Here is a 26,730-nt window from a genome sequence, read left to right on the forward strand (position 1 = left end):
ATCCAGTGTTTTGTTTTTGTTCTTGGTGCTTATAGCTAGACTGTTAGCCGACTGTCCCCTGCTCTGTGTGGATGCCTGTTTGCTGTCACTGGTCTCAAGTCAGGTATGTCATACTAGTAGGGCTTCACCATAAAATGGAGGAAAGCAGATGAGTCTCCAAGGAGAGCCCTGGAGTCAGACAGGCAGGATCCCTCACGCCAGAACAAAGGTTGTGTTCACAAACGCTCGGGCCACAAGCTCTTCTTCTTTTTCTGCTTTTTCAGCTCGGGAAGTTTAGTCTGCTAGAGGAAGCAGAAGAACTCTGAAAAAGTGCGGTTTGGTCCTTTAGTGGGGCTCTCAAGGTTAACTTCTGTGCTCAACTCCATGAATGTGCTGCTTTCATTTACATGATTAAACGCGATTTGGCTTGTAAATATGTGGAGATTTTTTTTTCTTCTTAAAGATGTGCAGCTGACACTTTTGGACACTGTGTGTTTGTGGTGGCTGATGGATACATGGATGAGATAGGAATTTTAATGCTGAATAATGCAGTGTTTTGGCTGTGCAGGTAGTTAATGTTCAACAAAGTGGTCTCTCTCTCTCTCTCTCTCTCACACACACACACACATATAGACATACACTTCTCAGTGTGTGAGTGGAGTAGTGGCTGAAACAGTTTCTTAAAGGAAGTTCTCAAGATGATTCTTGTTTTTGTTTTTTTTTGGTGAGTTCTTCATCAATGTAGGGCTCAGCTGCTGTTAACATTGGCTTTAAACTCAAAACTAAAGTCATTTGTTGACTAAACGTGGACGCCCCTGCTGTTTAAAGGCCATCACATGTGGCTGTTGATGCAAGATTAAACTTATTTATTTGGTCTTTCAATGTGTTAAATTACTCGAAAGTTCTTTGCACTGATGGATTAGGTTGTTGGTCATTTATTAACAGGCTGTATGTTGTAATACACTCAATGTCCACTGCACAGCTTTGGTGACTTTTCACACATTATATCCTTAAGGTGTCTGTTGACCAGGCTGTCAGAAGAGTGAAGGTGGGGTGTGTTGCTTTGTGTGTGTGTATGCAAGTGTGGCTGTGCTACGCTCTGCAGTTCCCCTGGCCACTGTGTGTGTGTGTGTGTGAAATCTTGCTGACAAGGAGAGTGTGAGCTTGACACACTGTGCTGCGACAATGCTGGGGCTGAGAAGAGCAATCAAAATGGTGGCGATGCTCCTTCTCCCTGGTGTGGCAGGGCAAACAGGTTCTCAAGGAGGAGCTGATAGAGGACAACCAGGCAGGAATCTGCTGCGGTCAACACATTTGTCTCACAGACGGGTGCAATGGAAATAGTCTGCTGGATGGTGGATGTTCTGCAGACGAGTCCAATTATTTAAATTTGGACGTGATTGCAGTGTTGTTTCTTTTTTTTGAAGAAAGCTAAGTGTCTTCACAGGTCGTCTCTGGCACAGAGCACTGAGAGTTCCTGTTGTAACTTTCACAAGTCTACTACACATTCTTGACTCTTTCTCAACTCTGAACCATATTCATGCTTCTCTAGTGACTAATCTATGTGTTGTCACTTTACCTCGCCAGTGAAGGTAATGTTGTTTTTGCTGTAGCAGAAATGGCATTTCCAGTAGTTTGTGTTACAGTAAAACAAGGCTGGATTATTAACAGGGCAAATGGGCAGCTGCAAAGGGGCCCCAGGCTCTCACAGGCTCCCGATGTGCCCAGATTTTCTTTGTGGCAATTACTTCATTGTAATTTGATTAATTGTGAATTTGTTTGGTATTATGCACCACTAAAGCACAATTAAAAACTGAAAAGTACATGGCCCTGAGGTAGCATTTTTATCTAATCTCAAGGTCCTATCTCACAGAGTGTCTGTCTAAACTGTAAAGCTGAAATGATTAATTACAAGCTTCTTTGACTGACAGTAAATGAACCTGTTTCCATCACTGTTCAAGCAAAAATCAAACATCTTTCTGGTTCTGGCTTTCTAGTCACTCCGAAGTGTGGATTTGCTGTTTTTTTCAGTGTAAACTGATATGATTATAAACAGTTACTCTTCTTCTTCATATATTATGTTAGCAAAGTGAATAGTCTTTAATTTTACAGTTAATTACACAAACAGGACAATGGAACATGTAGCGTGTTTTAAGTGTTTCTCACTTTTTCTTAATGTTTTTGAGGCAAAAGATAAATTAAGAAAAACATCATCATAATAATTAATACTAAAGATGAACATTATTTGCACCCCTGCCTAAATGAATTTGATCTGAGCAACTAATATAGATGGATTGTGGAAAGAGTTGAGATGAGTGGGAAGGCTTAACTGGGACCCACAGTTCATTTTTGGCTCCTTGGCTGGTTTATGTAGTCTTGCATCAGATACACACTACATATTACAACAGCTACATAATAGTTGCATTTCTTAAACATTCTACTTTTTAAACATCTTTACCCAACATTGAAGTTATCAGCTGGTCACACATTACCTTGCTACATGTTGTCACAGTCGCAACAAAAGATCTGAGCTGTATTTTGTATTATTGGGTTAATTGTAATTTCTTGGTCCACATCCATAAATGATTAAATATGTGTGCTGTTAGGAGTGCTTTAATTTTAGCTGTGAGGAAATATTTAACACATTATTACTGTGGTTCACCTTTGAGGTGACGGGGCAGAACCGAACACTGGTAGGTACTTTTAGAAAAAAAATTACATAACAGGATTTTTGCAAGGTATTTCAGGATTACGCTAAAAAAGCTCAACAGAGAGGACAGAGGATTAAACAAGAGAGACTTCTGTGATGGTTTGAACGCTGGGAGGAAGTGGTTGTGAAGCTCATCACTCACTGTGATACTCTTTCTGTGTCTCTTGCACTCACATACGCATGCATACACACACATACACACACACACACACACACATATATATATACACACACAAAACTGCTTTTTCGCTCATTCAGTCACTCACTGCCTGATGCACTCCTCCATTCTTCTCTACCTGGGGCAGTGAAGAAGGCTGGGGAGACGCACAAAAGCAAATTGAAATGCTCCAGTGAGTGCTTTCTTGACATGATGCATGGCTCATGAGATGCAGCCTGGCCCTGGTGCTACACTTGTAAGTGTGCTGAAATACACAGACCCCTCATCCAAAACGTTATAGCCATTACAGTACAGCAAAAACCCCACTACTTTGTGTTGCATTTTACTGGCCTTCCACACTACATAAACATGTTTCTTTCTTGAATTAGCTACAAATTTTTAATGTGTGAACTGTGTTTGAATCCACCACGATTCATGGACTTCAGTGCTATGTAACTCAGTGTAGGTCTGTTTGAAAAACTGAAAAACAACATCATGTCATGGTTTAAATGGAACAAGGAAGTGGCTTGCTAAAGGTGTCATTCCAGTTTCTGTTGTCAGTTGCCACGTTATACTGCTGTAGAACTGGTTCCTCCTCTCTCCTTTCCATCAGAACATCAACACTTCAGCATTGCGTTTCCCCTCATGCCTATCTTTGAAAGTCTTTTCAGCATACATACTAATATTAAACATAGCCTACAGGGGGCTCATCTTTATAGAAAATGAAGACACCTCACATAGAAGGGGCCACAGTGATCCTGAGTGAGAAAAATGAAGCCATCTACACGAGGTTTCTTGTCTGAATTCAGGATTTATGCCCTTCTCTAATAAGACAGTGAAGCAACTCTGTCAGCCTTGAGCTGCCTGTGGTGGAAAAAATCCTGAATTCTTTGGAGACGCCCGTTCCTTGGGCAGTGTGGTGCCACCAGACAAGGCCTTCATTGAGCAGGAACAGGAGTGGTCTTGTAGAAGGGATCCACACTGGCTCAGCCTACGAAGCAACAGAGCTGTCCAAGGACGATTAAATATTTAAAAGATTGGAAAGGAGGTCTCAGTGGTGAGTTAATATTGATGGGTCTCTCATCTTTCCCTTCTCAAACTTGTTGAGTTGCCTCAGGAGGTCAGTTTGGTGAACCTGGACAGGATCTTTCCTTCTCCTCTTAGGTGAACTTATGAGTAACTTTAAAAACCTCTCCATCGCAGAGAGCTTTCTATCAACACTTCTACAAGTAACCCAGACTGACTCTGACTTTTTGGTTCTTGTTTTATTACTTCCTGTGTCTTCTTTTGGTCACTCTAAAATACTGCGTCCTGCCTAGCCTGTAACCTCACCCACTCTCTGTAACTGTAGTAACTGCCATGCCAAGCTTACAAGGAAGTCAGCATTGCAGTGTTTTCTGGCAGTGCTCCACTGAGCACCACTTAAAGGAAACCCTTTAGTGCATCTCACAGCCTTTTCTGGTCATTTTTATTTTTTGACTGTGTGGAGTCAGACACTGCTGAAGGCATTTTAATAAATGAAACCAGGAATGAAATCAAGGTTTTAGACATTTGTTAGAGAGCCTTAAGTGGAAGGTGGAAATCATATCGTACTTACATGGAGCAAGTAATGTTCTCGAAACAGTTACTAGATCAACAGGGACCGTTTTTGCTAATTTGCACCTTGAGAACTGTGATTACTTTGTGTTGATTGTTCACTGTTCTTCATAAATTCTGTCTTGCATAACACAGAATTTATGTGAGACAGATTGATTTACGTCAGGAAATGGTTTCCTAGGAGAGATGGACTACAAGGCTGTGTGGAATGTAAGGTTTCCTGGAGTAATTGTCCTTGTGGAAAAACACTTCCTGGTTTCTCTCCAAGATCTGTCCTTGGACATCCTTAACTTATTTATTTAGCCCACAAACCTGTGTGTTTCAGTTTTAGGAGATCTGAAATGTATTTCCAGCCTCCTTTGTCTGACCGAACATAAATTGTTTTTTTTCTTTGTTGCTGTAGCCTACATGCATAAAGTGCTTGTAAAAAAATATTTTTTCTGAGAATTTTTCTCTTCATGCTCAAGGGAAGAAGCCTCTTGAGAAAGCCAAATATATCTACCTATTCATTCCCACATAAAATTGTAAAAATAATCACGCCTAAGGCTATTAATTAAATTGTGCACTTAACTTTTGGATGGAATATTTAATCATGTTGCTGAGGGTTGCCCCAAGTTTTTATCTTTTAAGCTTTTCAGTGTAGAAAAAAAAAAGCATTTACATCTTTCATAGAAGCACTACAACATGTTTAGAACATGTGAGGTCACTTGTATTTGATAGTTATTTATAGAAGTTTACACATATCTTAAGGTTTTGCGTGACAAGATAATTTAAAGCTCCCTATTTAAAGGCAAATCTTCAGATCTCCTCAGCCTGTGAAGAACAGCAGAGCCGCACTCGAGGTGGCCATCTTTGCAGTGAACAAAACCACACATCTCACTTCTGCTTTTGCTGACTGCCATGACAGGCTGCAGAGGAACCGACAGGAGGGGAAGCTGCTCACTCAGGTCTGCGCTCTTAAAGTTAAACACTTCCATCTGTGTAACAAGATAGCAGAGCAGAGGCAGCTCCACTCAGCTGAGCAGGACAGTCAAAGACCTTGAGGAGCACAAAATGGTGGATGGCCATGCCACCGATAGTCCAGTGTGATTGGCTGTGTCTCCTTGGCCACAGTGGGGTTGGCTGTGTGAAATGGAGTCCTCTGTGTGGAGCGTTGGCCAAGCCTCAGCTCTGATGCAGAAGATAATTCTGTCAGCCCAGAGAGAGAGAGGGAGAGAGAAAGAAAGAGAGAGAGACGAGAGAGCAGCCAAGTGAGGTGACTATCCTAAAAGAACGTTGAGCAGTAGACTTCTAGAGAACTCTAGCCATGCATGTCTGCTTGCTTCACCCCTTATTCTCCCTCAACTACTTGATTTTCTGGGTTCTGACTTCTGTTATTAACTGCATTTTTTATTTGGCACTTCTTGCATTAAACAGACACAGAGTGGATAGAAAACAGGAATGAAGAGAGTAACTGTGTGGGTATTCATTATCTAACCTTCACACCCAGCATGCTTTAGCTGAGGGATTTACCAGCACCCTGTTTTGTTGCCTTATGAAAATTTCAGGCTTGAAGGTCACATAAATACCTCTGAAGGCTCATGATTAAAACGCAAATGCAGGAGATGGAAAAGACCAAGTGCTAGATTTTGACTGGACTAGTATTTTTTCACCATGACAACCTGGAGACAGGAGCCAAATGGAAGATGGCTATTAATGCTTCTCAACTCCTAATCTGCTTGGTCCTTATCTTCAATGCAAAAGAGGCCAAATGTTGCTACTGAGTGCTTTCTGTTGCAGCTGTCCCCTTTTTAAAGGGGGAGCAATCTGAGCCTTTTGCTAAGCAGAAAGACTATCCTTGGAGCAAGGTTACTTATTCCATGATGGTCAGCTTCTTTCCCCCCATTCAGCTTTAGAGAGAGCTGGAAAATTAAAGAAATATCTAGGTTTGCAAAGAATAGTAGTAGTAGTAGAGTGCAGTGATATTAAGTATTAAAGGCTGCCTTACATGGTGGGTTATGTCAGGTAACCATCTGTCAGGGAGAGACAGGCTGACACATGCACTGTCTGACCTTGCAGTATGGATGACCCAGACATAAAAAAGCAAATTATCATCACTTCCTGGGATTAGTATTGCAACTGGAAGCCACGCTAATGGCATTCCTCTCTCCCTCTTTCAGCTTGTCTGTCTTTCTTTTCTGATGTGAGGACATGCTTGAAGGCCCTAGTCAGCAGAATACTTTGAGGTCCAAAGATCAAAATCCTTCAATCCTCCAGGCTCTGCTCATTGTCCTTTATTACTGAGGTGGCACATGTTCATATCGTGTAATGCATTAACTTTGATTTTGAAACAGATATCTGAAGCATGCCTTGATAAGTAAACCAGTTTTTAAGGGAAGTAGTGTGTGTAAACATCCATCCAATTGTAAAGTAAAAAAGAACTTCTGCATCTGCTGCTTCATTTTGTTCCATTAAACCTGCAATCAGGTTAAAGGGATGGTGGTAAGCTTATATGATCTTCTCCAAGAATCCTGCAGGGTTGCCTGGGCCTACTGTGGTGAGGTGCTTCTTTTTTTCTGCCCTCTGAATGTGACACTAGTGTAGGTCAGGCTGCAGACAGATCAGCAAAGCCTGCTGGATTGCAGAGCCTGAAAGGCTCTGCACCTGTATTTACCATTCCTCTGAGACAATCCAGGATTACTGTGCTGGTTTCACAAAAAAAAAAAACAAAACACAAAAAGACTTTTTTCACCTCGTTCATTCAGCTAAAGTAACCAGTAAACTTGTGTTAAGATACAATTACAGTAGTTGCATTGAAAATCATGAAGTAAGCTATTTATCCTTAAATTAAGTGCACTGATTCTAATTAGATCAAACAAAACTAGATTTTCAGCAGATGTCTCAGCTTATAGAGACAAACATGGAGCCTAAGCCACATTTTTGAGATGTTACTGCTGATAGTCTTAGATTAGACAAAGGACATAAAATGAGATTTAAGACACTTTATTCTTTTTCTGTAACATAATGATGATAAACTTCAAGGCTTTAAGAATAATGGCACCATCAGGACCTTATCTAGAGCATGTCATCTTTCTATGATGGATGGCCATGTAAAGAGGAAGCTCTAAAGGGAAAAACTACCAAGAGGCCAACAACAAGCTAAAAATAACTGAAGGACTGTATGGAAGAGACTCTCCACAGCATGTACTTAGGAAGAGTTTGTGGTCTACGCACTTCTAAGCTGAGGGGTAGCTCAACAAAATCAGGACAACGTATTATTAAAAACACAGGTTAATTTTTTAAAAAATGTCCAAACTAAAATATCCCCTGACAGGGGTGGCAGCAAAGCAGCTCCAAATCATAATGCACCATACGCTGCATGTTCTTAGCAAATAATTTAACCATCAGTCCACAAAACATTTTCCCAATAGCATTGCCAAAGTTAAGTTTTTTTGCTTCCTACAAAAGGTCCACTTTGTTTCTTGACATGAATCTTGATTTGTGCATCGTCGCATCATGAACAGAAATGTTCTCCAATACTTTTAAGCTCTTAGCTGTTATTCTGGGATGCTTTTTTCTTTACGCCCAGTCTTATCTTGCCAACTTCATGTAAATTAACAATTTCTGGTCATAGGTTTTGTTTTTTCAAGGCATGATTCACATTAGCAGATGCTGCTTCTGGTCATACTAGACCGACTGAGGCTACAGTGGTGTACTGACCTGAGAAAGGATGTTTTTGACTGCTTGAATTCAACTTTTCATTTGAAAGATGAAAAATGTGGTATTTCTCATTTCAAAACGTACACAGTCTTTCTTTAATGCAGTGTATTTTGCTTTACATGAAGTGTTTCAGATGGTTGTGTGGGATTATGATGAAGGAGTGCAAGAAGAATCTTTTTGGTCAAAGCTGTGTTAGCTGGTAATGGCTGACCTACTTTTTCCAATGCCATATGCTTCCTGAAACAGATTTGTTGTCCGATTAACACCAGTGATTTTAGTCAGGTGGATGATAATATTTTGTGACAGGGTTTGGACTTTTGGCCTATACACACTTGGATGAATCATTATTAACACGATATGGCCTGGCAGTGTAGTTTAAAACGTGATTAATAATGCTGCTCTACCTGCCAGTTTTAAAGCAAGTTGACTTTAGAGAACAAAAACTAAAGGAGAAACGAGTGATATTTAATGGCATTGCTGTTGTATTTCCAGCACTTCTGCTCTTTTCTATTTCATGCTATTCCCACCCCTTTCATTCCATTCCAGCAGATGTCTGACGAATGTTATGACAAAACGTTCATACTGAACATCATTGATTCCTCACATCTTGTCTGAAAAGGCCTAGTTCATTGATTGGCCAGGTAAGATCGATGTTTCATCTCTGTGTATGCAGCCTTTCTCAAAATGAGCAGCACCATGTGATCGCATCATTTAAGGAAGCTCTCAGCTCGGATCACACGCAGGGATGAATGCAGTCACTGTCTACCTTACTGCTGTTCTTATCACCTGAGAGCTGAAAGGCACACACACACACACACACACACACACACACACACACACACCCTCACACACACACACACACACACACACACACACACACACGCACACGCACACACAACACAGAAACAAGGTATCATTTGTGATTTTGTAAATTAGTTCCAGTGTCAAAATGGATTACATTGGATTACTGACATACTGATAAAATTTTAAGTCCATATATTTTTACAAATGTATTAAAGGACAAAGTGACAGCTCCCACTGCTATAGTTAAAGTAGGTCCATATCTTTCTGAAGTGTTGGCATTTTTAAAAATTGAATATACAGTACATACATAATAATCAATGTATTAGATGTCAGTGAGACAGACATAACATTTCTATCATTAGGGTGGAAATTGAATGTATGGGTTTACAACCATTAGAACAAACACTGTGGAAAATGGTGATTGGCCACTATTTTCTTACATTTTCTAGACTAAACGATAAATCAGTGAATAAAGAGAATTGAATTGAATTGATAATTAGTTCTAACCCCACTTATTCAAAATCTTCCAATTTTCTTTCCACTTAATAACGGGCCTCACTCTTCATCATCAGCTGAGATGACCCTGCTGCATGAAGACTGTTTACTGTAAACACAGGCGAATAGTGTCTTCTTGAAGCAGGAAACCCAACACTTATGTACACATGGCTGCATGTTAGTATTGTTGGTGCAAAAGTCATTTTAAATCCATCAAACCCCAAAACAATGAGCATTTCTGCTACGCAGCATGACTATATCTCTGCATGCCTACGATACAACATAAGAATTCCATGCAGTGTTGTAGTTGTATCTGTCAATGTGTTATTCTTTAGTGAAGGGATGAAGCAGCAGCATAGTATTGGAATATGAAGGTCAGTTAGGTCAGACCAGCTTTTCTCTTTTGAACCAGTGTTGTTATCTGCTACAGTGCCGACAGATAAAAGCCAACAAGGGTGCAAGCTGCACGCAGGCCAAAGAATTGGTACAAATGATTTTGGCTGCCTTGAATTTGAAGGCATCATTCCGAATCAAAACCATAATAATTTTCAAAGCTCGTATTAAGAATTTCTTGGGAGATCCTTTTTGGGGACTAATGCTGTCTGACATATTGAGACCTCACGGCTTTACTCTGTGTTTTGAGATATTGTAAGCCATGAAAAAAATCCACAAATTAATGCTGGATTTCAGACCTCTGTGTGCAGTTGAGACGGTGATGGCGCTGGTTAAATGTGTGTGTGTTGTAATCTGCCTCGACTGAATATTATGGGTTGCACAGCAATGGATTTAGGCACATGCACACATGGCTGCATGTTAGCCAATTCTACAAACGTTAATTATGCTTCCTGGTTACCCTTTGGCTTTGGTTTCAGGGCCTGTGGCAGCCCTGTTTCTCTTTACTATAGATTTTATCCCACTCTGAGCCGTCAGAAATAAGTTGTGAACACTGGCATATTATCAACATATAAGTTGTTTCTGGTCATTTTGTAATTTCCTTGAATATTATGACATTTAGTTTTTTCTCTCCTAGAGAACTGTTGGAAAATGAAAATTCAGTCATGACATAATAAACTTGTTGGTGATTAAGAAGGATGCTAAGTGAATTGAGTGAATTCATTCTAGCCTGAACAGAAATGTTGTGTTAAGGTCTCTCACAGATGTGGAAGGAATGACTCAGTTGTCCTGACCCTCTAGTCAGCATCTGTGACTCTATTTGCAACTCAGGCAGCCTGCATGGTAGTGGCAGTCACCAAGTATGTACTGTTTCCATGTTCTTTCTTAGTAAGCCTCTTCTGGACTTGTTCTGTCTAATGTCGCCGCACATACAGTTCTCTGAACATAATTACTCTTTTCAGTTGGAATTTTTTGACATTTCCTCAAAAATTGCACTTTGTTCACTGTCTTTCGCAGTCAGAACAGAAAAACCTGTCAGGGAAAATGTTACTGAAGGAGCCCTAAACAGACAGCAAAATAAGTGCTTAAAGCTGCTTCACATCCTGAAATACTCGTGTTTTTTTTCTTTTTTAATGTTTGTGTGTCTCTCTGAGTATGTTTTCAGGCTGAAAAGATTGGTGTCAGATTTGGAAGATTGGACATTTTATTGATTAAACTGGCAATTTCTTTCAGTCAATTCATGTTTTGGACTCGTAAATGTCAGAAAACAGTCAAAAAGGCCCATCACAATGTTCCAAAGTCTTCGTTTCAAAAGCTAAATTTGCGACTGGAGCCAAACCTTTGCATCCAACTGTATCAAAAGAGTTTCTAGTTGTTTTCTGTCATTGACTAATCAGTGATTATAGTAATTGTTCCAGTCTTATTGGAAGAAGAGCTTCATAATCCAGTATATTTTCAACTGACATCAAATCATATAAATATATATAATATAATTTCACAGCATCCATTGTTTGCATTTATGTTTCAAGGAGGCATATTATCATCTTTTCTTACCAAATTACTCTTTTGACACAAATGATTGGCCATAGATCTACAATACCCATATGTGTTTAAACCAGTACTGTTACAAAAGGTGGTATCAACAGGGTCTAATACGACTTCAAATCTTACATCTAATGATACAGGCCAAGCTGCATAGAGGTATGTCATAGTATGATAAAGATATTTTTATTTAAATTTTAAAATTTGCAAAATGAGAGGGGAAAACCAGGAGCAATGTAATAAATATATAAAATACCACAAGATTGAATATTTCTGTCAGGACTCTGACTAAGTCATCCATTGAAGTTAACGCTTGTTTCTTCTCTACTGCACTAAGAACATCAGATCTTAAATCTGAAAAGAAAACAACTCACCTTTAAGAACCCTTATCTACCCAGTAGAACATGATGTATGACACCAAACGTCACTCTAATAATAAATTATAAATAAAACCATATAAATTACACATATAAATTGGTGTTGATAGTGCAGAGAATCTCACTATTTTGACTCAGTTTTACTGCACAGACCCAGAGACGTAGGCAGATTGGCACAATCAGGAAAAACAGGTTGTGCAGTTAAATGTTTACTAAACTTAAAAGAAAAAGTGTGATAGCAAGGGTGGGTGGGCAGACCTGCACACAGCATGGGAAACACAATATCCTAGTAAAACAACAGCCAATGAAACAATGTGTTGACAGTTGGATATTAATGTCTTTTCAAAACGAATCCAAATTAAAATAAAGGTGATACAGTTTTTTGTTTTAGTAATGTGACATCATATGCCATAACATCAAAAAACAAAACAAATGTTAGTTCCAGCTCCCATGACATACATAGGGCTCTCATTACTAAGTTTACAGTTCCAGCAGTTCATCATGCTGTAAAGTCTTTAAGAACTATATGTCAGTTAAAACTTATAAACATTATGCATTTAATGGATTGGGATTTTTTTATATTATAGCATCCTATCAGAACTTGGCATGTTTGAGTGAGAAAGTCAAAAAGTGAAATTGTATGTCTAAAAGACAGGTGGCATGCTGTTGCTGTAAGGAAAATATTGGTGTGGGGAATACTGGTACAAATGAACAAAAGATGGGAAAGGCATTGATTGACAATGCAACCTGACAATCACAGAATCTGAATTTTGTGTCAGCACACAAAAGCTGCTGGTTATGAACCTGTTCTGCCACTGCGTCATGACGTGCAGCAGACATCTTGTCTCCTGTGTCTGTGATACATCTATGATAAAACAATCTAACTTGAACAGCTGTGAAAAGGTGAATTCATGGAAACAACTCTCATTTGCAATAACTTTGGACCAGTGAAGTGAGTGAAGTGTCCTGCTATCAAGATCCAATATGATTTTTAAGCCAAGTCACTGAGCAGAGATTGTGACAGTTTGCTATTTCTGATAATATTAAGAAGTTGAATTTCTTATGTGAGCTTAATATTTAGACAGTGGTTTTGGCTCCATGTGTCTGTAGCTTCACAATTTGTTCTATTTATGCTCTTATAATACATTTGTGATATTAAAGTTCATTTAGTATTCATTTACATGATCTGTATAAAGCAGGTGGGCGTATGATTAGAAGTATCATACAGTACCATTTTGTTTTCATGTTGAGGGTGTCTTTTAAAGGTGCTGTCATAACTTTGAAGCTGTTGTCTGCGGTGCACTGGATTGCATTATGATATGCACTGTGTTATTTGTTTTTGAGCGACTGTTAAACACACTGTCAGATCTGGTGTGTTGGAGCTGTCCAAGGCTGCTGACATCACAGGATGGGAGTAACCATCTTGATCTCCAGCTCTGTGTTTGTGCAAGAGGCCAAACGCTCCCTGGTTGAGTGATGCAACATTTTCTGTTCTTCTGCAGAGACAATGAGATCTTTCTCTGCTGTCTTTTCTGCTCTCTTCTGAGTAACCTTTGTGAACACAAGGGCCTAAAGATAAGATTTTGAAATATTATGGTGCCTTAACACTTTTGTCTGTCTCTTTTATAACTTTCTAGAAACTAAAATTGTATTGATTTTTCTCTGATTTTGTCACCTCATCTCTGTAAAAATCAATTTTCACAGCTCTGGCTACCTGATGTTGTTGCCACTGTATTTTTCCTTTTAAAGGAGGGTTGTCATTTTCAATCAGCGCGTCATTAATTATTGAGGCTGCGAAAGTTGACAAGATGTATGTCCTGTCTTGTTTGCCAGATAAATTAGCTGTAGCCAGGATGTTTGCCATGTAATAATGTGCAACACATCCATGGATTATTCTGTCGCTGACGGCATGAGATGGTAGCACTAACCAAAAGTTAAGGACAAAACCCCTGTACTTCTAATCAGCTTAATGCTGTTGTATTCAAAGGCCCTCTTTGAGACAGAGCAGCTGCTGTCAGACAGTTTGAGTAGAGGGTGTGACTGCTGGCAGAGCTCACAGATGCAGAGAGACCGGTTGGTGATTAACAAATGTCAGTAGACTTTGGAATCTGGGGAGCCCTGTCTGATGGCTTTGTCCTCTGTTGCTTACCACCACCAAAGGGTCTTCCAGGTGGCTCCATCATGCTCACTCACTGCCTCCCTTCTCCTCCCACCCTTCTCCTTCAGGCCTGCTCTTGCTTTCTGCTTCTCTCTTCCCATTTCTCACCTTCTCCTGAGGGCTCAGGGTTGGAGAGCTCTGAGAAAGAAGTTCTGACATGCCTCACATTTTTAGACCCCTTGTGGAACATAGTTGGCAGCTCCTAGAAAATGCATTTGCTGTGTTTCTCTCCACAAAGTGTTGGTGCATGCCACTCGCTCTGACCTATTCTGTCTTTCTTTGGAAGGGGAATTCTAACATTTCTCTCAAAATCTCTTGATGTGTGAGAAAATGTCCCTGAGAAATGAAAGGACTGAGCAAACTCAGGCTGGCAAGAATGTGAGATGTTTTCTGCTGAGCTGTGTGGGCAGAGGACTTGGGTACAGTACTGTACATCTGGCAGATAGATTTCTGTCAGCAGCTCTCCTGTGACCAGCTGCCTGCCTTTGAGGAAGAGGATCAGATCTGTGGGTCCATGTTGTGCACTGGCTGAACACCTAAGCACACATAGTCAGCTCCTAAAATGGCTGCCCTTGAAGCTCGGCTCAAAGGAGGATCTGAGCAGCTCAGTCATTCCCTGTTAGAGCCCCAGCTGACTAGATGAAAGCAGTTACACAATCTTACCCATTAACTCGGTGCAGCAGAGGAACTGACTGGCCGAAAAGACACAGCCAACTCTAAGGCAGATGGCGGTTGTGTAGGAGGCGTTTTTTTTCCTCCTCAGGCATTACTCTCCCCTCCTTCTCCAAAAGGATTCTCTTGATATCCATGTCAAGGAACCTGGCATTAGGAGGCAACTTTGTTCAAAACAGCAGTGAACTGCCAAGAGAGCAGGGTGGGGCCCCGTGGTGAGACTGTAACCTGACCCTGAACAACAATGGATCCCCTGGTCGTCAGGGACATACTGGCAGTTTGGCCGGCTCACATGAAGCTCTCCACTGGCCAGCCAGTTGGGTGTGGGAAGGAGGGTGGGATTCCCAACTGTCTGTGACTGGATCTCACTTGAAATTGCTTGGTTTCAGTATCCAGAGCACCAGACTGAATTTGATAGTAACATTAAAGCTACGATTCTTTGATATCTCCGTTCAAAATCAAAACTGACTTTTATCACAATATCAACTTCAGGATATCAGGACGGTACTGCAGCAGTTTAGCATTGTAATGCTTTAACTTTATTGTACTTAAAAACAATGAATCCTTTCCCCTTTGCTGCCTACATTACCCACAATGCAACTTGATAACCAACAATTTGGTCAGTGATTTTGGTGTGCTATGGAAAGAATATCTAATGTAGCTATGCTAGTCTCAAATGGTGGTGAGGAGCATCACAATATTCAATAAGATGCCCAAGTGAAAACACTAATGGTGCTGTACTTATGCAACTATTACTCCAAAGCAGTTTCATCATGCTGCTGTTGTATTAATGCAAATTAATAAAATATGATTTCCTAATTAAGATCTAAGTGTAATTAATAAGCATTGATGATGGTAGTTATACAGAATAATATCATGTTATCATATTATTATTCTCAAATGTGTATCGTTGGTTTTTACATCCACTTATTAAATATCCCCATGTTCTGGTATTTCAGCAAGAATATAAAGAGAACATGTGGTTAAAACAAATAAAAATAAGAATCAGTCAGATTCTAGGCATGACCCACAGTGTATTTGTGGTGTAGACCTTTTTGATTGAGGACAATGGATCAACAAAGGCCCCTGCTTGCAGTGTAAACCATTAATCCACTTTGAGTACATGCAAAATATTTTAGTCTTTGTCTAAAAGGATAAACAAATGAGAAAGAAAGAGATACTTAGAAACGCTGCTCTCAGCTTTCAGCAAAATATGTGTCTTAGTCAGGAAAGTGTGTGTGGGCATTTTCAATGTCGGTAAGTTATATTTAATCTAGTTTAAATAAAAGCTGTCTTCCTTGGATGTCACACTATTGACCTTTTTTTTATTTCATCATGTTTTTGTTTATCCTGTGTTGACAAGTTGAATCATAAAGACAAATATGTCAAAACAATATCTTAAAATGCCAATAGGTTTATTATTTTGTCAGTTCACAAAAGACTTTTCACTAAAAACAGTAACTACAGTCAGGTGTGTGTGCTGAACATTTTTGACAGTTACAAACATGGCTGACACAAACTGTGTAAACATGCCACTGATGTGTACACAGTTTTATGTGTGTTCACTTCACTGTTGTTTTAGTCTTCTATTACATGTTTTCTTTCTCCATCTGATGCATGCAAGGGTGGACAAAATAAAGGAAACACCTGATAAGGAGTAGTAATGACGAGAAATGCCATCGGCGTATTCAGAACAGATTCATATTGTAAATTTTGGTGGTTGGTGGTTAATTTTTGGAGCAGTGTCACTAATAAATTCCAGCCTTTTAAAACGTCTGAGTGTATAGTTAGTCAATTTTGTGGTAATTTAACTATTCTGTTAGGTGTTCATTTGATGACTTTGGCTTGTTTAGTTTTTGTTGAAGCATGTTGCTCATATTGAAACAGGCAGTTTTGATGCACCTGCAGTTTTGATCTGTCCCTTTAGTGACACTGCAAGACTCTCTAAATAAACACTTACTGTACATTTTAGACGTTTTTCTCCAAAGGAATGACACATAGGATATTATGCACTAGAATGCACTCATTACTGTGTTCAAATTAAAGTGTGAAAATGTAAGACTGATTTTTATTGAAAGTCAAGGTTGTAAACTGTGTCCATTAATTAGATTTTTAAATAGCCAATGTAAGATACAATTTCTTTTTAATATTTAATAATTATATTGTATTTATGATTGGGGTTTTATAGACAAAATGACAATTGATTTGAGAGCCATGATGAAAGGATGTGAAACGATGGCCACGACATGAGCCTCTATTTTTCTGGTCAAGTCTTAACTGCAGAGAAGGCCAAAGACATAAAGCCTTCATCTCTCAGTTGATTCATTCAATCTTATTTCAGAGCAGTTCATACAATCTGATGGAATAGTCTGCTCTAAATACTGAGCTGTGGAGCTGCTCTCCAGCTGTTGCTTATCCCAAGGTAATAAAAATGGGACAAATCAGCCCATAATCCCTCCTCAGTCCCTCCATTGTTCTTGGACTGATGTTATGCTAAAAAAATGGGACCTTCTTAATATTCTCAGTAACATCTGCTAAATTCTCTTCTTTGTTATGTTTTGTGGGACTTTGTTTTAGGGTTTGTCGATTTTTAAGATGGCACATTATTTTATTTATTTTTCACCATTTTGTCTTTCCCTAACATTTTTTTCAGGATTAAAACAATTAGGAAAAATAAATGCAAAATATGTCTATTTATCTTAATTCAAATACCAATCTGTTTTTTTCCATAAAAGATGTTCCTCAAAAACCTTTGCAATGTCTGCAGCAATATGCCACATCCCTTTGTAGCATAGTGAAAGTAGCAAATGAGATTCAGTTTTAAAAGGATATCTTTTGAGCACCTAATTATGAACATTTAAAAGCATTATATTTTTTACTGGCAGTTGTCTTATTTATTATGTGGAATGTGGGTGTCATCCATCCTGTGCATGATTAGTCTTTGTTCACAGCAGGAATTGCCATTGGTAATCATGTAAAATAATCACCCAACTAATTTTTATGAAAGGGCATACACATAATATTGAAGCATTACAGGATAATATTAATGCTTAATTCTTGAACTGATATCAGTCAGCTATGTACATACAGTGACCCTGTATGAAAGAAAACCCCCCTTCAGCTCGCACTGTAAATTGATAGGTCTATAGCTTGTATGTTTTAAAATGATACTGACACATGACTCTTTTTTATCTTCTGCAGGTTTCCCTGATTTTCCAGGGAGTGCTCCCTCTTTGTAGTGATGGAGGTATTGCAATGTGATGGCTGTGACTTCCGAGCTGAGTCATATGATGATTTGAAGACCCACATTCAGGAAGTACACACAGTTTTCCTGCAGCCTGCGGATGCAGATGAGTCTGACTCGCTGAAAGATGAAGATGAAGATGAGGAGGAAGAGGTGGAATATGAGGATAAAGATGACAAGGATTATACACCTCCTAAAGCTGGAATGAGTATGTCTACCATTATTATTTCAGATGTTCATTTGTTAAGGATCAGGGAATACTTCTTTGACTTTAAAAACAACTAAGTAGTGACCAAATGTATTAACAGAAACAACAAAGTCTAAATAATAGCAGCAAGATGTTACTGCTTTACTATATTTCAGGGCATGTCTCTCACACTATTTTTTACACATTCTCTTTTTTAGGCCCTAACTCTACTGACGGTTCCAACCAAACATCAAAAAAGCAGACACCTGAAACCCATCAGCCATTTTACCAATGCAAGTTTTGTGTCCGTTACTTCAGGTCAAAGTCATTCTTAAGAAACCACACCAAAAAGGTGCATAATTTTGTAGAGGACGATTCCGATGCAAGTATCTCCTCAGAGACAGCTAAGCAGCCCAGCTACACCGTTATAATGCACAATGACCATTCAAAAGTGTATTCCTGTCAGTATTGCACATACAAGTCTCCACGCAAAGCAAGGATAGTGAAACACCAACTAATGTATCATAACAAAATTCCCTCAGAGACCACTGGAGATCCTTCAGCATACACCGAGACTGGAGAGGAAACTGACTCAGCCAGTGGAGTCATGAAAGGAACATTTGCCTGCAAATGGTGTGACTATGAGACTGACGAGAAGGACAGCTGGACTAATCATGTGGTAAAGGAACACAGTGACAAGGTCAAGATAGTTTCCTGCATTGCGGAGGCGGAAGGGGAGGCAAGCGCAAGCTCACCCAAACCAAAATCTCCCTCCTCTTCCCGTAGCCCAACTGGATCAAAGACTAGTTTTGTTGATGTTCATGGAAAGGAGGAGCCAGCAGGGGAAACAACTGAAAATGCACTGGAGAAGTCAGTCCCAGAGATCTCATCCTTTCAGTATGCACAGTTTAATGCAGTAACCCCGAACAGCACAGGTTCCTCTATTTTATCCAAGAGATTTGCTTCAACTGATGCCTCAAACAATGCCGTAGAAATGGATACCAACTTACTCAATGAAGACTCTAGGAGCAGCTTAGAGGAGGATGATGATGATGACGAAGAGCTGGGCGATATAGATGATCCCAGCTATACTGGAACCCTGTCAGCAGATGCAAAGCAGCTTTTAACTGATGAGGATAATAAATTACTGGAGACTAAAGGTATACCTTTTAGAAAGTACATGAACCGCTTTCAGTGCCCCTTCTGCTCCTTCCTCACGATGCACAGGCGGAGCATCTCCCGCCACATTGAAAACATCCACCTTTCTGGTAAAACTACAGTGTATAAATGTGATGAATGCCCATTTATTTGCACCAGCCCTCTTAAACTAGGCACACACAAACAGAGTCACAGTTCTTCAGATTTAGAGACCTTGGACCTAACAAGTGATAGTCCAGAACCTCAGAATGATGGTGCTGCAGAGCCACTTAATGGAAGTAATGTAAGCTCCAAGGTCAATGGAAAAAAGATAACCAGCACATCGAATGACCAGCAGAACCCTCATCGCTGCACTCTCTGCAGCTTTTCTACCACTACTCTTAAAGGTCTGAGGGTTCACCAGCAGCATAAGCATTCCTACTGTGATGACGCAGATCCTACTGTCTTTGAAAACCAACTAACTGACCAGCCAGACTCTGAAGCAGATTCTTCTCCAATATTTCTACAAAAAACCCAGACCTCCATTTTAGGACTTGCCACCAAAAAGCCGTTAGTAACAGGAAAGAGAGCCAGGAAGTCCATTAATGACTTGCCTTTGGATTTATCCTCAGTCAAGAAGAGAACTAGAATTGATGAAATTGCCAGTAACCTTCAAAGTAAGATAAGCCAAAGCCAACAGGATATGATCATAAATCTGGATGACGTGGATGATGAAGATGTAGGAGAAAATCACGACAGTGCTGATAAAGAGGGTGGAAGTCAAGACAAAAACCCAGTTTTTGCTTACAACACACAGCTAAATGCAAGAGAATCTGCTATCTCTCATGAGGGGAGCAGAATAGGGAAAAGAAAAAGCAACCCTAAGTCAAAACCCAGAAACATTCCGATATCACTGATTCTCTCAGATGATAGCGAAAACATCTCTGCTGATGCTAGTGACAGTACTGTCCAGGAGAACACTGAATATTCAGAGGAACCTGGCACTACACGTTTCTACTGCAAACACTGTGATTACCACAACAAGTCAGCCCGTAGTGTCAGCACCCACTACCAGAGGATGCACCCCTACATCAAGTTCAGCTTTAAGTACATCTTGGACCCTGAGGACCAGAGTGCAGTATTCCGCTGCTTAGAGTGCTACATAGAATACACAAATTACAATGATCTGCACCAACACTACATGGAACATCACCCTGAAGCGAGCAATGTGCTCAACTTCAACCAACCACACTTGTTATACTTATGCCGCTTTTGTTCATATACAAGTCCCAATGTCAGGAGCCTAATGCCCCATTACCAAAGAATGCATCCCACAGTGAAAATCAACAACGCCATGATCTTCTCCAGCTATATAGTGGAGCAGCCCCACAAAAGTGGTGAATCACAAACTCTGAGGGAAATATTAAATTCTGCCCCCAAGTCTTTTAACTCAGCCACGTCAACACCTAGGTCCTCTTCAAGTCCGGTGCTGAAAACTGCTTCCAAGACACCAGAAGGTAGTGCCGAGACAGACCCTCTCAAAGAAGCTATGGGTGGTAATGTTGTCATCTATGATTGTGATGTGTGTTCCTTTGCTAGCCCCAACATGCACTCTGTTTTGGTCCACTACCAGAAGAAACACCCAGAGCAAAAGGCGTCCTATTTCCGTATACAGAAAACCATGAAGGTCATGTCAGTGGATCAGTCACAGCCTGTAGCTAACTCTTCATTTAACCTCAGCATGTCTACATCCCCAAAACAATCAAGCACAGCACTGTATGGTTCAGATGAAGAAATGTACTACTGTAAACACTGTGTTTACAGCAACAGATCTGTTGTTGGAGTATTGGTCCATTATCAAAAAAGGCACCCAGAAGTAAAAGTGACAGCCAAATATATCAAACATGGTGCCCCCACCCCTGGTTTGATGAAATTAATGGACGAATTGCAAATTGCGACTCCCAAACAGTTTTTAAAGCAGTTTCAAAACAACGGCCACGATGGATCTAATAACTCAAGCCCTAAACCAGGAAGTGGTGAGAAGGGTGAGGATGAGCTCTTCTTTTGTCAGCACTGTGATTATGGCAACCGCACTGTAAAAGGAGTGCTTATTCACTACCAGAAAAAGCACAGAGAAACCAAGGCTAATGCTGACCTTGTACGTCGCCACACAGCAGTTGTCCGGAGTCAGCGTGAGCGTGCTCAGATGGTTCAGTCAGGTACTGTCTCTTCTGCCGTGCTCCCAGCCCCTCCAGACCCTGAAAATGCTGCACCTCTGCGTTCTCTCAAGTGTAGACACTGTTCATACACATCTCCTTATGTCTATGCTCTAAAGAAGCATCTTAAGAAAGAGCACCCCACTGTGAAAGCCACAGCCATGACCATTTTACACTGGGCTTACCAAGATGGCATACTGGAGGCTGGCTACCACTGTGAGTGGTGCATCTACTCTCATGCTGAACCGCAAGGCTTGCTGCTCCATTACCAAAGACGCCATCCTGAGCACAATGTGGATTATACATACATGGCCAGCAAGCTATGGGCTGGGCCAGAAACCACCCAACAACAGGGCAATATGGACACTAAACATTACAAATGCAGAGATTGTGCCTTTGAGGCGTGTACGATATGGGACATCACCAGTCATTATCAGGCAGTCCACCCCTGGGTCATCAAAGGGGATGAATCTGTGCTTTTGGATATTATTAAAGGGAATGGCTCAGCTAACAAGACCCACCAGCAGGTTGCCAAAGAACATGCATCTTTCAATTTGTCTGTTGATGATGCTGATGATGGAGCACTGGTCATTGCTACGCCACCTCAAGAAAGCAATCCCCATCCTACCCACCCACGTCTTTCCATCTCTAATAATCCTTATCAGTGTACTGTATGTCTCTCAGAGTACAACAGTCTCCATGGCCTCCTCACCCACTATGGAAAGAAGCACCCAGGCATGAAAGTCAAAGCTGCAGATTTTGCACAGGAGGCCGATATCAACCCCAGTTCTGTGTATAAATGTCGTCACTGTCCCTACGTAAACTCTCGCATCCATGGTGTCCTGACTCACTATCAAAAAAGACACCCATTAGTGAAAGTCACTGCAGAAGACTTTGCAGATGATATAGAGCAAATCAGTGACTTAAATGAAGGAGATGAAAAGTGCAAAACTCAAAGGCAGGGTTATGGTGCATACAGATGCAAAATGTGCCCGTACACACACGGGACACTGGAGAAACTCAAAATCCATTATGAGAAATATCACAATCAGTTGGCCTCTGATCTGTTCACTCCCTCTCTGACAAATTTCTCTTCTGGTAAAGAAACAGAGCCAGTAGGTGAATGCAGTGTTAGTAATATATCAAGTGCAGCAAAAGTCCAGGAGGTTAGTGAATTAGACCTTGCCCTCTCCCAGTTACCTATCAATAAGACAGAGAAACATGCTGTATTCAAGTGTCAGCTCTGCAAATACTTCTGTTCCACAAGGAAAGGCATTGCTCGTCACTACCGTATCAAGCACAACAATGTTCGTGCTCAGCCAGAAGGTAAAAACAATGTCTTCAAATGTGCTTTGTGTTCATACACAAATCCTATACGCAAAGGCCTGGCAGCACATTACCAGAAGCGCCATGATATTGATGCCTATTATACCCATTGTCTGGCAGCTTCCAAGACTTTGAGCGAAAAGCCTAACAAAGTAATGGCATCCCCGCCATCAGAAGCAGACAATTCAGAGATGAGTGAAGACCTACGTTTGGCAGTGGAGAGACGAAGGTGTTCTCTGTGCGGTTTCCAGGCCTTTAGCAGGAAAAGTATCGTCTCACACTACATTAAACGCCACCCAGGTGTCTTTCCCAAGAAGCAGCACGCTAGCAAACTTGGTCGCTACTTTACTGTCATCTATGCCAAAGAACCAGAGAAGATTGCTGTTAGTGCAATGGCAGAGGAAGACAAGGAAGTGGTGGAGGTTCCACTTGATCCGGAGCAGGACAGAGAGGTTGAATGGCTGCCATTCAAATGTCTAAAATGCTTCCAGTTGTCCTTCAGCACAGGCGAGTTGCTCTCTATGCACTACAATGACCACCACAGCAATGACTTGAAGCGAGACTTTGTGGTATCACCTGGTCCTGGGGATGAGGACTCTGAGATGTACCAGTGTTCTCACTGCGAATTGAAGTTCCTGGCTCTCCCAGTTCTAGCCAAGCATCTGTTCAACCATAATGAGGAGTTTCAGAAGAGGGCCATGAGGCAGGAGAGAAGGAGACAGCTACACAGCAAACAGAAGGCTGCAGAGATGCCCGAGACCAGACCTGAGAAGGTAAGTCTCTCTGAAATCACAATTTTATCATCAACCACTATAGTTATACTACTACACTGTACATAAATTGGTGCTGTATTCACAAGTCACCATACTATATGGCTTATCATACAGGAGATATTTGACTCCTGGATGTGAAATGCTCCTATGCTTTATTTATGGACAACAGCTCATAGAAAAATAATCTTAGGGAGAGAGAGGGAGGACTTTGACAACATTATATGTATTTTGATGTGCCTCTTCACTTTAACCAGGGGTATATAACAGTGTGTGTTAAATTAGGTGAGAGAATTACTTTAATCTGCTTACTAAAAATACAAAATGAAAGTTGTACATGAATAGTTATTTTCCTTAGAAGGTTAAACATTACCTAAACATCTATTTTTCAACATCTTTTTTTTTTTTTTTTTTTTAAACAGGAAAGCTCTATAAATAAAACTCCCATAGGCTTCAGGTGTAACTTCTGTGTAGAGGTCCACCCAACCCTCCGAGCCATCTGTAACCATCTTAGGAAGCATGTCCAGTACGGAGAGGCCAAAGAGGGACATGTGAAGGTAAATGGAGTTGGATTTATTCGTTAATATTTCTGATGCTGCTCAAGTATTTATCTTATATTGTCTTGGGATTTGTTTCATTAGGTCTGAAATATTTTCGTACTAAGTACTTAATATACAAATGTACATTATACATATAAACTTATATTTATATGTATTATCTAAATAATGGGATGTGTTATTTGTACATGTATTAAAGGAATAGTTTTGGGTAATACTGTAATAAATTTTGGAAAATACATTCCACATTTTGCTCTTATGCTGAGTTAGGTTGGAAGATTGTTATTACTTCCATAGATATTACAGTGGGGCAAAAAAGTATTTAGTCAGCCACCAATTGTGCAAGTTCTCCCACTTAAAACAATGAGGGAGGCCTGCAATTTTCATCATAGGTATACCTCAACTATGTGAGACAAAATGAGAAACAAAATCCAGAAAATCACATTGTCTTGATTTTTAAAGAATTTATTTGCAAATTATGGTGGAAAATAAAATATTTGGTCACCTACAAACAAGCAAGATTTCTGGCTCTCACAGACCTGTAACTTCTTCTGTAAGAGGCTCCTCTGTCCTCCACTCGTTACCTGTATTAATGGAACCTGTTTGAACTCGTTATCAGTATAAAAGACACCTGTCCACAACCTCAAACAGTCGCACTCCAAACTCCACTATGGGCAAAACCAGAGAACTGTCAAAGGAAACCAGAAACAAAATTGTCGACCTGTACCAGGCTGGGAAGACTGAATCTGCAATAGGTGTGAAGAAATCAACTGTGGGAGCAATTATTAGAAAATGGAAGACATACAAGACCACTGATAATCTCCCTTGATCTGGGGCTCCACGCAAGATCTCACCCCGTGGGGTCAAAATGATCACAAGAAGGGTGAGCAAAAATCCCAGAACAACACGGGGGGACCTAGTGAATGACCTTCAGAGAGCTGGGACCAAAGTAACAAAGGCTACCCATCAGTAACTCAAATCTTGCAGTGCCAGACGTGTCCCCCCTGCTTAAGCCAGTACATGTCCAGGCCCGTCTGAGGTTTGCTAGAGAGCATTTGGATGATCCAGAAGAGGATTGGGAGAATTTCATATGGTCAGATGAAACCAAAATAGAACTTTTTGGTAAAAACTCTACTCGTGTTTGGAGGAGAAAGAATGCTGAGTTGCATCCAAAGAACACCATACCTACTGTGAAGCATGGGGGTGGAAACATCATGCTTTGGGGCTGTTTTTCTGCAAAGGGACCAGGACGACTGATCCATGTAAAGGAAGGAATGAATGGGGCCATGTATCGTCAGATTTTGAGTGAAAACCTCCTTCCATCAGCAAGGGCATTGAAGATGAAACGTGGCTGGGTCTTTCAGCATGACAATGATCCCAAACACACCGCCCTGGTAACGAAGGAGTGGCTTCATAAGAAGTATTTCAAGGTCCTGGAGTGGCCTAGCCAGTCTCCAGATCTCAACCCCATAGAAAATCTTTGGAGGGAGTTGAAAGTCCGTGCTGCCCAGCGACAGCCCCAAAACATCACTGCTCTAGAGGAGATCTGCATGGAGGAATGGGCCAAAATACCAGCAACAGTGTGTGAAAACCTTGTGAAGACTTACAGAAAACGTTTGATCTCTGTCATTGCCAACAAAGAGTATATAACAAAGTATTGAGATGAACTTTTGTTATAGACCAAATACTTATTTTCCACCATAATTTGCAAATAAATTCTTTAAAAATCAAGACTGTGATTTTCTGGATTTTTTTTCTCATTTTGTCTCTCATAGTTGAGGTATACCTATGATGAAAATTACAGGCCTCTCTCATCTTAAGTGGGAGAACTTGCACAATTGGTGGCTGACTAAATACGTTTTTGCCCCACTGTATGTATGTGAAATATAAAGCAATGCTTCTGCCAAGCTTTTTTTTCCCCTTTTCATTCTAGTCTTTATACTAAGCTAAGTGGCTGCTGGCTCTAGCATCATATTTAGCATACAGGCACATCACTGGTAGTGATCTACTCATCTAATTCTCAAAAAGCAAATAAGCATATTTTTCAAAACAAATTCTTTACTAAACTGTGCAGAAATCAAATGTACAGCATGCAATACCTACTACTATTTGAATATTAACAATACTTGATCGACCTACTCTTTGTTTCCAGTGTTTCTGTTTTCTGGTCTAACTTCTATCCTCCTCGCTCTGCAGTCATCTGTTTTACTGGACTTGGGTTCTGTTTCTCATTTTGTTTATTACTGACAGAGGCTTCTGGGTAGACAGTCCATCAGCTTCCCCCAGAGAAAACAAGCAATGCTGTCCCATTGCAGTGCAAAGAGGGGTGAGGGGGGGCACAGAGTGGTGAGCCATAACTTTTAGGGCAGCAGCGGGTTACCATTCGAGCATTAGTATTCTACTGACACGACGAGTGAGGAGAACAGGCCTAAGGATCCAATGCCTCACCCAAACTGAGGCCTGGTTCTTCTGTCAGGCTGTCTGTCTTTTATGTATTTAAGATGAGAGGAGTTGGGGCTGTTGAGAGTGATACAGTAAAGATGTACTGAATTCATGCTGCCAGCTGAGATCTACTAAGGGAAATTGAGTATTTCTTTTGTAACTTTCACTAAAAGCTATGTACAGTATCTGCAATAAACTTATTCTGTGTAGCTAATAGCACTCAACCCTGTTAGGGTTCATAGCCTACAACACAATGACCATAACCATGT

General features: G+C 40.5%; 1 protein-coding gene across 5 annotated transcripts in view; it reads left to right on the forward strand.

Moving 5' to 3' along the window:
* The window catches only part of znf462 (zinc finger protein 462), a 45,521-nt gene that overhangs the window by 973 nt on the left and 17,818 nt on the right, over positions 1-26,730 (forward strand). For 3 of the 5 annotated variants that reach the window (XM_026297487.1, XM_026297491.1, XM_026297492.2), the window contains exons 2-4: positions 17,784-18,034; positions 18,232-23,465; positions 23,885-24,019. In XM_026297487.1, the coding sequence (XP_026153272.1) occupies positions 17,824-18,034; positions 18,232-23,465; positions 23,885-24,019 (5,580 nt within the window). In that variant the 5' untranslated portion in view covers positions 17,784-17,823. Of the gene's footprint in view, positions 1-3,800; positions 3,904-5,452; positions 5,698-17,783; positions 18,035-18,231; positions 23,466-23,884; positions 24,020-26,730 lie in introns of those variants that run through there. The other 2 variants (XM_026297488.1, XM_026297489.2) reach the window with 2 other exon arrangements.

Source organism: Mastacembelus armatus, chromosome 12, assembly GCF_900324485.2.
Source record: "Mastacembelus armatus chromosome 12, fMasArm1.2, whole genome shotgun sequence".
Lineage (NCBI taxonomy): Eukaryota > Metazoa > Chordata > Actinopteri > Synbranchiformes > Mastacembelidae > Mastacembelus > Mastacembelus armatus.